The sequence below is a fragment of the Pleurodeles waltl genome, chromosome 2_2 (assembly GCF_031143425.1).
Source record: "Pleurodeles waltl isolate 20211129_DDA chromosome 2_2, aPleWal1.hap1.20221129, whole genome shotgun sequence".
Classification (NCBI taxonomy): Eukaryota; Metazoa; Chordata; class Amphibia; order Caudata; family Salamandridae; genus Pleurodeles; species Pleurodeles waltl.
The window spans coordinates 226,298,806-226,313,388 of NC_090439.1; the positions used below are offsets into that span (position 1 = coordinate 226,298,806).

The 14,583-nt window shown below is 45.2% G+C and overlaps 1 protein-coding gene across 1 annotated transcript in view; it reads left to right on the forward strand.

Annotated features, from left to right (window-relative positions):
* Positions 1 to 14,583, forward strand: part of CCT5 (chaperonin containing TCP1 subunit 5) — a 130,734-nt gene that overhangs the window by 58,427 nt on the left and 57,724 nt on the right. Inside the window, exons 7-9 of the mRNA XM_069219696.1 lie at positions 2,522 to 2,641; positions 10,570 to 10,755; positions 13,865 to 14,002. Coding sequence (XP_069075797.1) covers positions 2,522 to 2,641; positions 10,570 to 10,755; positions 13,865 to 14,002 — 444 coding nt within the window. The remainder of the gene's footprint in view (positions 1 to 2,521; positions 2,642 to 10,569; positions 10,756 to 13,864; positions 14,003 to 14,583) is intronic.

Here is a 14,583-nt window from a genome sequence, read left to right on the forward strand (position 1 = left end):
TCTTCATCTGTATTCTTCTGTCTTCTGCGCTCCTCTTCTTCACCTTCATCTGTACTCTTCTGTGCTCCTCTTCTTCACCTTCATCTGTATTTCTCTGTCTTCCGCGCTCCTCTTCTTCTTTATCTTTTTCTGTAGTCTTCTGTCTTCTGCTCTTCGTCTCCTGTACCTTCTTCTGTGTGGTCTTCTGTCTTCTCTTCTCTGTCTTCTGTCTTCTGTTCTTCTGCTTCTTCGTCCTCCGTCTTCTGCTCTCCCCGCGCCTGCCCTCCTGCTCCTGTCTCATCTCTCTCCCTCACTCGCCTCCCCCTCTGTATCACCCCTATCTACCCCGTTCGCTATCTGCCTCCCTCACTCCTCCTATCTACCAATCTACCTATCTCTCTATCTCACTATTTATCTCCCTCACTCACCTCCTCCTATCTACCTATTTCTCTCTTTCCCCCCACTCGCCACCCCCTCCGTTTCCACCCCTATCTTCCTATCCTCTCTCTACCTCTCACCCTCACCCACCTCTACAACCCCTCTCCCCTATCTTCCCAACCTTACTCCTATCTCTCTCCCTAAACTTCCTAAAACTCACCCCCACCACCCTTAAACCCCCCTCCCCCAGCTCTTCTCCCTCTACATGTCCCCCCCTTCCTTCCGCTTTCCCGCCGCCACCTCCTGCACGACCCCGCCCCCCCAGCTCCCATTCGCCCCCAGCTGACCCCTCCCCCCCGCCTCCCTCTTATGGCAGCCGCTGCGCGACAGTGGTAGCGACCCTTGACCCAAGGGTAGGTCGCTCCCCCTGCTGTTGCAGCTCCTCCAGGTTCCTGAGACCGCCCAGCCACCTCGCAGTAAGTACCTCCCAGCCCCTCGCCCTGCCCCGCGCTACTCGCCCTCTCTCCTGCTTCTTTTCTCCTTCTCTGTTCTTCCTCCTCGCTTCTTCTGTACTCTTCTTTCGTTCCTGCTCCCCGTCTTCTCTCTTCATCTGTGTGCTTCTCAGCCTCTCCTCTGCACCGCGACCCGCGTGTGTGCCTCTTCTTCTCTGTCCCTCTTCTTGGCTCCTTCCTCTGCCGCTCGCCGCCCCTCTTCTCCTTCTTCATCTGTATTCTTCTGTCTTCTGCGCTCCTCTTCTTCACCTTCATCTGTATTTCTGTCTTCTGCTCTTCGTCTCCTGTACCTTCTTCTGTGTGGTCTTCTGTCTTCTCTTCTTCGTCTTCTCTTCTTCGTCTTCTCCTCTTCTTCGTCTTCTCCTCTTCTTCGTCTTCTCTTCTTTGTCTTCTCTTCTTTGTCTTCTCTTCTTTGTCTTCTGTCTTCTCTTCTTTGTCTTCTCTTCTTTGTCTTCTGTCTTCTGCTTCTTTGTCTTCTGTCTTCTGCTTCTTTGTCTTCTGTCTTCTGCTTCTTTGTCTTCTGTCTTCTGCTTCTTTGTCTTCTGTCTTCTGCTTCTTTGTCTTCTGTCTTCTGCTTCTTCTGTCTTCTGCTTCTTCGTCCTCCGTCTTCTGCTCTCCCCGCACCTGCCCTCCTGCTCCTGTCTCATCTCTCTCCCTCACTCGCCTCCCCCACTGTATCACCCCTATCTACCCCGTTCGCTATCTGCCTCCCTCACTCCTCTTATCTTGTTCATCAAGGACTGTTCCCAGTGGGGAAGATAAAATTAAAAAGTGATAGAAGGGGTCGGGGTAGAGGTACCCAGACCCATTGAGAGTAGTGAAGGGGTCTGTGAGGGACTCCTCACAGGCATGAAATTGAACAGAATTTTTCTTTCTTGAGCTTGTGAGCATCTGCAGATTAACCTGGATCCTCACGGATTCAGGGGGATCCGTGGATCCAGACCTCAATTTAAAAAAAAAAAAAAAAAAGGCACATATTCACACACTGACCCACATACATACTCACACTGACACATATACACCTACTCACACACCCGCAGAACCAATGATTCACATGCCCACTCAGACACCTGTTCACATGTGCAGACATCCACTTAAAACACCCACACGCCCACTCAGTCACACACACCCACCAATACAGCCACTCACAGGCCCACAAAACCACACACCTATACACACAACCACTCCCACATCGTCAGTCGCACATGCCTTCACAACACACACACACACATTCACACCCAGGTTACAGGACTTTATAGATAGGAAAAAGCATCAAAAAACCATAAGAATTCACTGAAGGAAAAAAAAAAAGGTTACAAGGACTTTATAGTTAGGTTCTAAATTTACACTCAAAACCTTAGCAATTCAGCAGTTAGCGTTAGCTACTTCAAGTTAATATAACTAATGCACTGAGGTAGCGAACATCTAGCTGCGATGTGTTCTGAAAGGTTTTTCTGTATTTTTCATTTTTGCAGGATTAGTAAATGTTTGTCAGGACTCCAAATGCAAGCCCAGATCTGTTGGCTTTGCCAGTGCTTGTTACTTATGAATTGGTGAAAGAATGACATTTGATACCATGAACTATAACATTTACAAAGAACTGTGCTTCTGTGTGTTTACTTGTGGAGTGATATGTATTTTTCTACTTCCAGATAAAGGATACTGGTGCTAATCTTGCCATTTGTCAATGGGGCTTTGATGATGAGGCGAACCATTTACTACTTCAGAATGAGTTACCAGCTGTTCGTTGGGTTGGTGGACCTGAAATAGAGGTATAGCAATTTGTGGTTGATAATGCAGAGATCTTTATCTTCTTGAACCTCTTGAAGAACTTATAAATAATCTGTCCACTCTTGCAGCTTCTCCCCCCCCCCCCCCCCCCCCTGTGCATATGCATATGAAGCCCAGCTCTGTATGCTTTTTTTTTTTTTTTTTTTCATTCATTATACATTGCAGCTGTTTCAGGGACGGGGGTATACAGAGTCCCCTTTTAGTTTTCTTCAGCAGCTCCCATTTGTCTATTCATTAGTTATGGCTTTGGAAGGAAAATGTTTGATAGAGACTTCTAGCCGCAGATTTCTTACCTTAGAATTATCCCCAGGCATCCGACTGGATCCAGAAATATTTTGTGAGGAGTGTGTGAGCACACTGGAGCTGGCATCGTTATCCTCTGTGTGAAGTCCACACCAGAAGCGGCGTACACAGTGCCTATAGACAGCACTCCAACGTCAGTTCTTTGTTTTTTTTTGTTCTGCGCCAGTCAGCGCAGATCCATGAAGAGCTATCTCCAGTCTTTTTGACTGACCCTTTTTCTACTTTTTTAATTATTTTTTTTAATTTATTTTTTAGACCTTGTCTCCTGGTGAGTCTGCTAGGCCAGCTGAGTTTAAACAGTGTGGTGCCTGTCATTGACAGATGTCTGTGACAGACCCACATTTGGTGCGCCTTTGGTTCTTGAAGTGTGGCCGCTATCTAAAGGCTGGGTCGACTGCTGGGCCATGCATCCTGAGGCCTTGAAAAAGCAGTTCCTCAGTCTCCTCGAAGCCACCCCACTCGATATCTCAGTCGAGAGAAAGGTTCCAAGATAGTTTGTGGAGCCATTCCAGATGCTTGTCTTGGAAACTGGGTAAGCCCCACTGGCGCAAGAAAAGCAAGCAGTCAATAAGGCTTTTATTTCACCATGTCTGTGGAAGTCATCTGACGAGGGAGTGTTGGCGTTCGATGCTTAGCTCTGTAGCGGAGCCTGCTTGGGCCATGCTTTCCAGAGTTTCCAGGAGCCAGAGCAGCCTAGCCCATTTACAAGAACTCTGTGAGGCCAGGCACTTCATTTTGGGTGGCCTGTCCCGCTGGAATGCCTTTGGGGCCTGTATGCTACTGATCTTTTGCCAGAGGGTTTGCTCCCAGCGTCACTCGTGCCCCTTGGATGCATTGATTGGTCCTTAGTGGCACTGTTAAAGCCACCTCTACCTTCCATGGCACCTGCTGACTTGCGAATATCCCATAGCAACGCCATCCTCATCATCATCCGTGACTGGCACCAACGGGGGTAGACTCCATTTTGGAGCCAGTGCTTTTATTCCTTCAACCTCGATTGGGTAAGTAATAGGAGGGGTCTGTAGACCTTTATGGTTACCATTTAGAACATCCCAAGGACAACTGGTATGAGGATCTGAAGCATGCCAGTGGACTGGCAACTGGCCCAGACGCAGGCCTGGTCTCTCACTCTACTGGGCTATGAGGGCAAGTGCCTAATTTGCAATGGTGGTGCGAAGGGTGTTTGAGGACCTAGATCTTGCGCTACTCTGTGGCACTCAAGACCAACGTCTTGACAAAGGTGTTTAAGCTGGGAGTTGCCCCCACCAAACCATGGCTCCTATTCAATGATGCCCTTACTGACTGACTTTTTACTCCAGGCCTGGTCCAAGGCCTACATAAGGACTCCTATGCAATTGCCTGGTGTCATTGCCCCGCCCCTCGGCATCCCAGTTTCCTCACCCAGCACCCCACACTGGAAAGCTTGGTAGGCCAGGCCTCCATCTCTAATTAACCCTGGAGCATTTCCTACCACGCCACTGAATAGGGAGTCTAAAAGGTGGCATTGAAAGACCTTCACTAAGAACAGCAACATTGAATAATACTTGGAGGGAAACGTCATCCCTAAAGAGGATATATAACATTACACTGTGCAAATGTAACTAGGCTAGCCTATTTCCAGTCACAGCTGAAAACCAAAATCCATAGCTGTTGGAAGAATTTGTGTGGTACACATTTTTTTTTTTAAGTGGCAAAAATCCTCTTCAGGAAGCACTCTTGAGTCTTCCACCTAAAAATGTTTGTGAGGCATCTGTTGATGCTCTCATTTGTCAAAGGAGCTACTCATTGAAACCAGTACTTTGAAGAGATTTCAGAAGGGAGTTAAAATTTGATGCTGGTGTCAAGGGACTTTCCACCATCTTGGGAGGCAGCTGCTTGCCCTGCATGTGTTGTGGTATTGATGCAGTTGTCACCAGTTGATGATCTCATATCCCAGGAGGTTCTCTCTGGAGGGTCAACAAAATCTGGCCTGTTGATTTGCCGTCCTTTGGCCACATCTCCAAAGAAAACCAGTATGATGTTATAAATTTTACTTTCTGCCTTTTGCCCTATGTTTTTTTTTAATTTCAAGGTTTTTATTTGCTGGCACATTTTGAATTTGGTTACTGGGAGACAGCTAACCTGTCAGTGCATGCTTTGTGAGCTCTAGAACGTGACACAATATTTCCTTCCCCCGGTTGGCCTATTTGATCTTTAGGTGAGGTCATAGTAAAGATTACTAGAAACTTCATAAGTGGCACAAAGGCAGAATGCTACATTTGAGATAGTGTGACCGAACAAAGCACTGCAACAGTGTGAACCGAAGCACAATAGCAGGCGTCCTAAGCTTATGACAGCAAATCAAAAAAACAATCTTAACAAATGGAGTTGATGACCATGCGTATTACCAGCAAGAGGCAGAGTCACAGTACCTTGTGACTAGAAAGATTTCTTCGAAGAAAAACAACTTGCACACATCTTGACCCAGCACTAGATGGCAGGAGTATGCACAACATGTGAATCTATAGTACTGCATGCCACAAACAGATGTCTACGGAGTAAATAAGACTTGCTTACTCTGTTCCAGTTATGTTTTTACAGTCTCCCTCAATAGCGAACAGAACAATACCTTGTCTCAACATCGAAGTCCTCAAAAGAGCTGGTATATATATATATATATATTTTTTTTTTGGTGGTGTAGGAAGTTGGCTCTGTATGTGCTATTTCAAAGTAAGGAATAGCATGCACAGAGTCCAAGGGTTCCCCTTAGAGGTAAAATAGTGGTAAAAATAGATAATACTAATGCTCTATTTTGTGGTAGTGTGGTCGAGCAGTAGGCTTATCCAAGGAGTAGTGTTAAGCATTTGTTGTACATACACATAGACAATAAATGAGGTACACACACTCAGAGACAAATCCAGCCAATAGGTTTTGTTATAGAAAAATATCATTTCTTAGTTTATTTTAAGAACCACAGGTTCAAATTTAACATGTAATATATTGTTTGAAAGGTATTGCAGGTAAGTACATTAGGAACTTTGAATCATTTCAATTGCATGTATACTTTTCAAGTTATTCACAAATAGCTATTTAAAAAGTGGACACTTAGTGCAATTTTCACAGTTCCTGGGGGAGGTACGTTTTTGTTAGTTTTACCAGGTAAGTAAGACACTTACAGGGTTCAGTTCTTGGTCCAAGGTAGCCCACCGTTGGGGGTTCAGAGCAACCCCAAAGTCACCACACCAGCAGCTCAGGGCCGGTCAGGTGCAGAGTTCAAAGTGGTGCCCAAAACGCATAGGCTAGAATGGAGAGAAGGGGGTGCCCCGGTTCCGGTCTGCTTGCAGGTAAGTACCCGCGTCTTCGGAGGGCAGACCAGGGGGGTTTTGTAGGGCACCGGGGGGGGACACAAGCCCACACAGACTTTTCACCCTCAGCGGCGCGGGGGCGGCCGGGTGCAGTGTTAGAACAAGCGTCGGGTTCGCAATGTAAGTCAATGGGAGATCAAGGGATCTCTTCAGCGCTGCAGGCAGGCAAGGGGGACTTCCTCGGGGAAACCTCCACTTGAGCAAGGGAAAGGGACTCCCGGGGGTCACTTCTGCAGTGAAAGTCCGGTCCTTCAGGTCCTGGGGGCTGCGGGTGCAGGGTCTTTTCCAGGCGTCGGGACTTAGGTTTCAGAGAGTTGCGGTCAGGGGAAGCCTCGGGATTCCCTCTGCAGGCGGCGCTGTGGGGGCTCAGGGGGGACAGGATTTGGTACTCACAGTCGTAGAGTAGTCCGGGGGTCCTCCCTGAGGTGTTGGTTCTCCACCAGCCGAGTCGGGGTCGCCGGGTGCAGTGTTGCAAGTCTCACGCTTCTTGCGGGGAGATTGCAGGGTTCTTTAAAGCTGCTTCTTGAAACAAAGTTGGTCTTTTTGGAGCAGGTCCGCTGTCCTCGGGAGTTTCTTGTCTTTTTCGAAGCAGGGCAGTCCTCAGAGGATTCAGAGGTCGCTGGTCCCTTTGGAAGGCGTCGCTGGAGCAGAGTTCTTTGGAAGGCAGGAGACAGGCCGGTGAGTTTCTGGAGCCAAGGCAGTTGTTGTCTTCTGGTCTTCCTCTGCAGGGGTTTTCAGCTAGGCAGTCCTTGTTGTTGTTGCAGGAATCTAATTTTCTAGGGTTCAGGGTAGCCCTTAAATACTAAATTTAAGGGCGTGTTTAGGTCTGGGGGGTTAGTAGCCAATGGCTACTAGCCCTGAGGGTGGGTACACCCTCTTTGTGCCTCCTCCCAAGGGGAGGGGGTCACAATCCTAACCCTATTGGGGGAATCCTCCATCTGCAAGATGGAGGATTTCTAAAAGTTAGTCACCTCAGCTCAGGACACCTTAGGGGCTGTCCTGACTGGCCAGTGACTCCTCCTTGTTGCTTTCTTTGTTCCCTCCAGCCTTGCCGCCAAAAGTGGGGGCCGTGGCCGGAGGGGGCGGGCAACTCCACTAAGCTGGAGTGCCCTGCTGGGCTGTGACAAAGGGGTGAGCCTTTGAGGCTCACCGCCAGGTGTTACAGCTCCTGCCTGGGGGAGGTGTTAGCATCTCCACCCAGTGCAGGCTTTGTTACTGGCCTCAGAGTGACAAAGGCACTCTCCCCATGGGGCCAGCAACATGTCTCTAGTGTGGCAGGCTGCTGGAACCAGTCAGCCTACACAGATAGTTGGTTAAGTTTCAGGGGGCACCTCTAAGGTGCCCTCTGTGGTGTATTTACAATAAAATGTACACTGGCATCAGTGTGCATTTATTGTGCTGAGAAGTTTGATACCAAACTTCCCAGTTTTCAGTGTAGCCATTATGGTGCTGTGGAGTTCGTGTAAAACAGACTCCCAGACCATATACTCTTATGGCTACCTTGCACTTACAAGGTCTAAGGTTTTGCTTAGACACTGTAGGGGCACAGTGCTCATGCACTGGTACCCTCACCTATGGTATAGTGCACCCTGCCTTAGGGCTGTAAGGCCTGCTAGAGGGCTGTCTTACCTATACTGCATAGGCAGTGAGAGGCTGGCATGGCACCCTGAGGGGAGTGCCATGTCGACTTACTCATTTTGTTCTCACTAGCACACACAGGCTTGTAAGCAGTGTGTCTGTGCTGAGTGAGGGGTCTCTAGGGTGGCATAATACATGCTGCAGCCCTTAGAGACCTTCCCTGGCATCAGGGCCCTTGGTACCAAAGGTACCAGTTACAAGGGACTTATCTGGATGCCAGGGTGTGCCAATTGTGGAAACAATGGTACATTTTAGGTGAAAGAACACTGGTGCTGGGGCCTGGTTAGCAGGGTCCCAGCACACTTCTCAGTCAAGTCAGCATCAGTATCAGGCAAAAAGTGGGGGGGTAACTGCAACAGGGAGCCATTTCTTTACAGGTGGGGTGGGGGATACTCGTCTTTTTGGATCCCATTTTAGGGGAGTCCTCAGAGATGAAGTCACTGGTAGAGGAAACGCTCCTTGCTCGTGTGACTTACCAGTTTTTCCAGAGAGGCATTCCTCTCGCCTTTGCAGCTCTTCTTGACCATGAAGGTGAATTTTCTCTGTCATTCAGTGCGCGCCTGGAGAAGATCCAACCATATTTAAAGCTGTCAAGAAAGAGCAGATATGGCAGGCAAAGAATACACAGACCTTGAGGATCTGTTTTTACCAAGTTCATGCCAAGTAAAGCATGTAGCATAAGAATATGGCATTTTTGTGAAGTTAAATATTTTATGGCTCAAAATTTAAGAAAAGTGCTCCAATACCTAAAGTATGTTTAGTATATTTGCATTAAAGAATGTTTGGAAAGATTTCCAAGTAAAAAAGGCATAGCTCAGCGCCTAAGGATCCTGCCTTCAAGAACCCAAAAAGAGGCAACTGCCACTCAGGGTGTTAGGATACTGGAGTGCTGGGGGCCCATAAAGCAGCAGCATTGGGATGTAGCCATGTAAAGTGAAAAACTATTTGGCTATATTGGGCCACTATCTTTCCTTTATTTTCTGTAAAAGGTTTGTTAATGAGTGTTTGATTTTTTGTTTTTTTTGTTTGTCCCTATGTTGTATAGTGACAAACATAATTTTAATTGAGACTTTAATTTTTGAAGTAAATAAACATAATTGGCCTATTCAGAGTTCCAGGATCCCTCTTGTCAGTAGGACTATTTTGTGCTCATGATTTCAATGAAGATTCCCCTGAAGGAGAACTAGGATAACAGTTAAGCTTCAGTTCCTTCTATTTATGTAATACAAAGTTAGCTTTCCTAAGGCTAGATTTGTAGGCTTGATTGATTTGCAGCAGAGATGTTAAATCCGGATTCCTCTGTCCTCCCAGTAGACCAAGCACCTATAGGAAAGAAAAGGAGTGTACCATTAATTCCAGCTCTAGGTCCCAACATGTCCCTCTTTAGCTTGCCAGACGGCACATAAATGTATGCATAAGGGAGAGGCAGCTGGGCTCTCTATTCAATGCTTCCTTAATTCAACTATACAAGTACAATTACTTTCAGTCATTCAGCAGACTTCCCTGGGGTCGGCCAGGGCCTAGTTTGACATTAAGACTACCTTTAATTCCAAAAGAGGCTCAGTTTCTGGCAGCAGGTACAGACAGTGTAATCCTGTGCACAAGATGTACAAAAATGTGTTGAGATTAAGAAAGCACTATGGTTGCTATACTAATAGGTGAAGGCCCCATTCAAAGCAGATACCATAACTTGTGTTATAGATGGGGCTCCCAGTTTTACTGTATTTTTTTAACGTTTCCGAACATTTTTCCGAATACTTTTGAACATTTCCGTCTGTATTTATCCATATTTTGTTTTACCATCTTAATGGTATTAACCAATAAGTTTGGTCCTTTTTATAAAAGGACATGGATAGGCTATAAAACAGCCTATTAAGGCCTAGTGTGTAATGCTTACTGCTATGTGTATTTGAAGTTACCGTGAGGTTCCCATCTCGACAACGGGGATGATTCAAGCATGCAAATCTATGAAAGATACCAATACTGGAGAACTACTGTTACAGGTAAGTAACTAAGTTTCTTCTGTCTTTGTAAGAATCAGTAAAAATGGAAAGCTTAGAGCCTTTGTTATAGATGGTCCCGTCTGTCAGGTTTTCTTACTTTGAATATGCTGGTGTCAAAAGGAGAGCAACAAATGCATTTTGTTATTACTGCACACCAACCCATATGCACAAAACGCCATAAAACTCTTATTGGTTATTACTAAGTGAAACTTGACATTCATGGTAATTCACACAAGCTGGCTTGGAATGCTAACAAAACACCAGCATAGTAAGTAGTCTCAAATGAAAGGTTCCTTGGTTCAGTTGATGTCCATAGCGCATCAGAACAAAAAGCAGCATACATATGATTGTGCACTACAGTGCCATGACAAAGGTGTTTAACACAATTTAAATGTGACTTAATTTCAAAACATTGGTATTAACTTATGCCTTAAATGCCTCCACGCGTAACAGATATTTATTGTTTTTTGATTTTCAACTGCATGTGGGTTGTTGGAGTGCATTTGTTTCTGGTTGCAATACTTAATTGAAAAACAATGTTGCAGATGTTGCATTGAAATTGGTATCTGTACTTTTGTTTCCTGTTCTTGTGGATTACAATTTTCATGTATTTTTCTTTAGCTGATTGCAATTGCAACAGGAGGTCGCATTGTTCCACGATTCTCTGAACTCACATCTGAGAAGCTTGGTTTTGCTGGTGTTGTCAAAGAGATTTCATTTGGAACTACAAAGGATAAAATGCTTATTATTGAGCAGTGCAAGAATTCCAGAGCTGTAACCATCTTTATCAGAGGAGGCAATAAAATGGTGAGAAATTGGCTATTTTGAATAATTCCATAATGAACCTAGAACAGCGCCTGTAATCTGATTTTGAGTGCAGATTTTCACTCCTTAATTGCTGACAGTGGCGGCTGGTGTTCCAGGGCTAAGGGGCTGCGCCTCTAGCCTTTTCTGGCCTCTCTAGTGAAGCATGCATTTAATTACATGATGAAAGTAAAACATTTTCTGCACAACATTTTCGGAGTGAAAGTTGTGCACTTTGAAAAGCCCCACTGCGCCTGCGTCAGTATGTGGCTGAAAGCTGCACAGTAGGGCTGACAGGGCTTGCCCACGCAAAGCCCTTACGTTTTCTCAGAACGCAGTGATGTCCCTGGCTTATCTCCTCCTCCACCAGAAGCCCTGATTGTAAACAGCCTGGAGCGTTTTGTTTTCAGCCTGGGTTTCTGAAAACTTCCTGTCACTCCACTATTATTCTCCACCTTTTCTTATTTACTCAAATGGTGGGGTGTGATCAGAAGGGTCTACGTACCAGAGGTCACATTTGATTAAAAGAATGTGGCATTGCGCAAAGAAAATCCCCAGTCTGTGGCAGAGAAATGGAATAAAAACAATAAATAACTCCATCCAGGGCTCTCTGGGAGACAGGAGTGTGACCTGAAGACCTCAACTCATAAATATGCCAAAGACAACCCTGCACACAAGTAAGTTGGAGCTCTATCTTTTTTACAGACAATAAGAAAAGAATCTGTTCTCTCAGCTCTCCTCTCCTTTCACTGCCTCTGTATGTGATTTAGTCTCTCAAGGGCAGTAATGGTTCCAGTAATTTATCATGGCTAGTTATTGTTTGCATTCTTCTGCAGACTAATGACGTGATATGTCATATTAAACATGTAATCTGCAGCTCAAATAAACGTGTACCTTTTATCACTGAAACTGCTGGATACTGGATGGGTGAGGCAATGTGTGTTTGTTTGAATGTGTTTGCAGGGCTTGACAGAGTGGCTGAGAAAATGTGGGTGTCTGTGTATAAGAGTTGTGTGAATGGCAGTGGATGACCATGTGGATGAGTAAATGGGTAGGTGACCAAAGGCAGTGGGTGAGTAGGTGAATGGAAATACGTGGGTAGTGAGGCTCTCTCACAAGGTGCAATTCCATCTTGTATTTGTGCCCAACCACTGCTTTCAGTCACCAGCCACCACTGATTGCTGATGCGCAGGCTCACTCGTGCTGAGCCTGTTTTTGGTACACAAAGATATTTGTACCTTTTCCTTCATAGCCTCAGTCCCACAAAAGGAGTTTCCCTGCCTCAGAAATTCATATTTGGGTTATAAAGGTAATTGTGTTTTGTGATTTTCCCTGGAGAGGCCTAAGTAGCCCGTATGTGGCAACATTTTATTTTCTTTTACAAACAATTGGGCAACATTGTTGGGGGGGTGATAGCCATGGATTTGAATATTTTTTTTTAACAAACCTTATTATGTTTAGTAAACAGCAGAGTATTTATGACACATTGTAAACATTGTGATGAGAAGCAGTTAAAGCCCAGCATGGGTCATCACAGAAATGTACATCAACTGCGTCATTCAAATTCAAGTGATACAGCACATAAAATTTGGTGATACAACGCTATTGATTTATCAGTGTAGCAAGGAAAGTAACAATTCGAACCTAGTGGTTGTAAACAACCCCCACTCTAACTCCAGCTAATCGTCTGCCAGAAGCATGTCTTGGAAAGAAGTAGCCAGGTGAGTGTCCCGAAGGGGTGGGGTGTAGAGTACAGTAGACTGGCTCAACCTAGCTGAGCAAAGCAGTTGCCTTTACCTACAAATGTAGTTCTGTAAAGGGGTGGGTGGGGGTGTTTGTGGGGGTGGGGGGAGGGGGGTGTCACTCATTAACTAATAGCTGTTGTCCATGTGAGACTTGAATGCTTCGAGAAAGACATCCCGCACAGAAGCTATGGGTTGCTTGCCGAGCCCCTGATTCCTCTCAATGCTGTGCATAGCCCTCCATAGTGCCCCAGTGTATAGCCTCCTCATGCCAGCCAGCCGCAAGGGGTGCTCTGTAGGACTTCCAGCACCTTGTAATCGGTCACTTGGCAAGCAGGAGCACCTGGTCTACAAAACGTGACCTAGTTGTGAAGGTATTATGACGTGGACATAGACCCAATAGGTAGTGCTTGTTGGTGTTCCAGTGAGGTGGGGGGGGAGACCCATTCAAGGCCTCCATTCAAGTCCTCCAGAGCAGTGTGAACATCCACCCAGTGCGACCGCAAGGAGGAGCATTTCCAAAGCATATGTAGCTGCAGGGTCTGCTTGACATATGGGGCAGTGCGGAGACACCATAGGAAACACCTTACACAATTTCTGGGGTTGAGGTTCGCCCTGTGAACCAGTGATGAATGAATTTGAACCTGGAGTTGCGTGAGATCAAGCTAAAATAATATAGGAGGAAGCACCATTTCCTGTCATGTAGAACACAACCAAGATCTATCTACCACTGGGCACGGAGGGGCGCCAATGAGACATGCATGTGTGACCATTTTACTAGGTGTATGCCTGTGCCCATGTCGTACACTGCCTGAATGAATGAGTGTCTCTCAGGTTTTGATCCCACTTTGGGGTTGGGGGGGTTTGGCATACCCAGGGATATACCAGGATAGTTGCACAGTTTTGTAAAAGACAAAGTTTGAATTCAGCCAGAGTATATATAAGTTGCTTAATGTTTTTCCCAAGAAAGCTTGAAATGAAATAGCTAAAGTAATAGGTAAAGTCTGTAACTGATACCTACAAAAGAAATGTCTTTAATGTTGCCAGTCAACTAACTAATTTTGAGGGTTTGAACAGACATTGTGCTCTAATTTGAAAACATTTCCTCACAAAGTTGGAGAAAATGCCTTTGGGTTGTTTTTAGAATATATGATCTGGTATATAATTTTGTGCAAAGAGCATACATATGTTTCGGGTGTGGTACATTTAAAAAGTTCGCAAAAATCATTAAGAGTCAAGCATTTTTCTTTAACCGTCAATAACACAAAAAACATTAAAATATTTGTACTTACTGTAGTACCTAATTCAAAATACATGGTTTTCACAGTGCTTCATTGCACCTAAAAAAAATATATATATTTTTTTTCTAGATCATTGAAGAAGCCAAGCGAGCTCTTCATGATGCCCTTTGTGTAATCCGAAACCTGGTTCGTGACAATCGTGTTGTCTATGGTGGTGGTGCTGCTGAGATTTCCTGTGCTCTCGCTGTTAGTGAAGCAGCTGATAAGGTAGTGTTCAAAGAAAGTTAATATTTTATGTAAATGTCAGTGAAAGTAATGTAAATGGTTTGTAGCTATGCCCTTAAACTTAAGGCAAAAACCTATGTATGGGGACAGTGCAAGATCACCAAATGATCTTTGAGTACATCTAATGTTCTTTCCATCTTCCATGTGAAACTGATCTCTTTTCTCCTATTTGGCAATCCTCTTCTCTCGTAGGGGATTTCCATGTATAGTCATAAGCACTGAATAGTTCCGCGCGCCTGCGGGGACCCCGGAGCACTGTTGTGTAATATATTCTTAAGTGCAATCATCAGCTCCTTGACAAAAAAGGTCTGTGAAAAACACTTAAGAATAACAATGTGCAGCCTATGTGAACAGCTACACAGGCCAAATTGTTAGAAGAAAAAACAGTTGTAGTGTAAATTCACGTTTAAACATCAATTTATTCTATAAATACATAAATAAATACATTCTCATATTTTATTTACACCTCTCATGAAAATAAAACAATGTAGGGCAGTGTAGCCCATAGGCTGCCATTATACAGAATGACAATAGAGCTGTGCCTTTAAGAAAGTAAAGTCTTC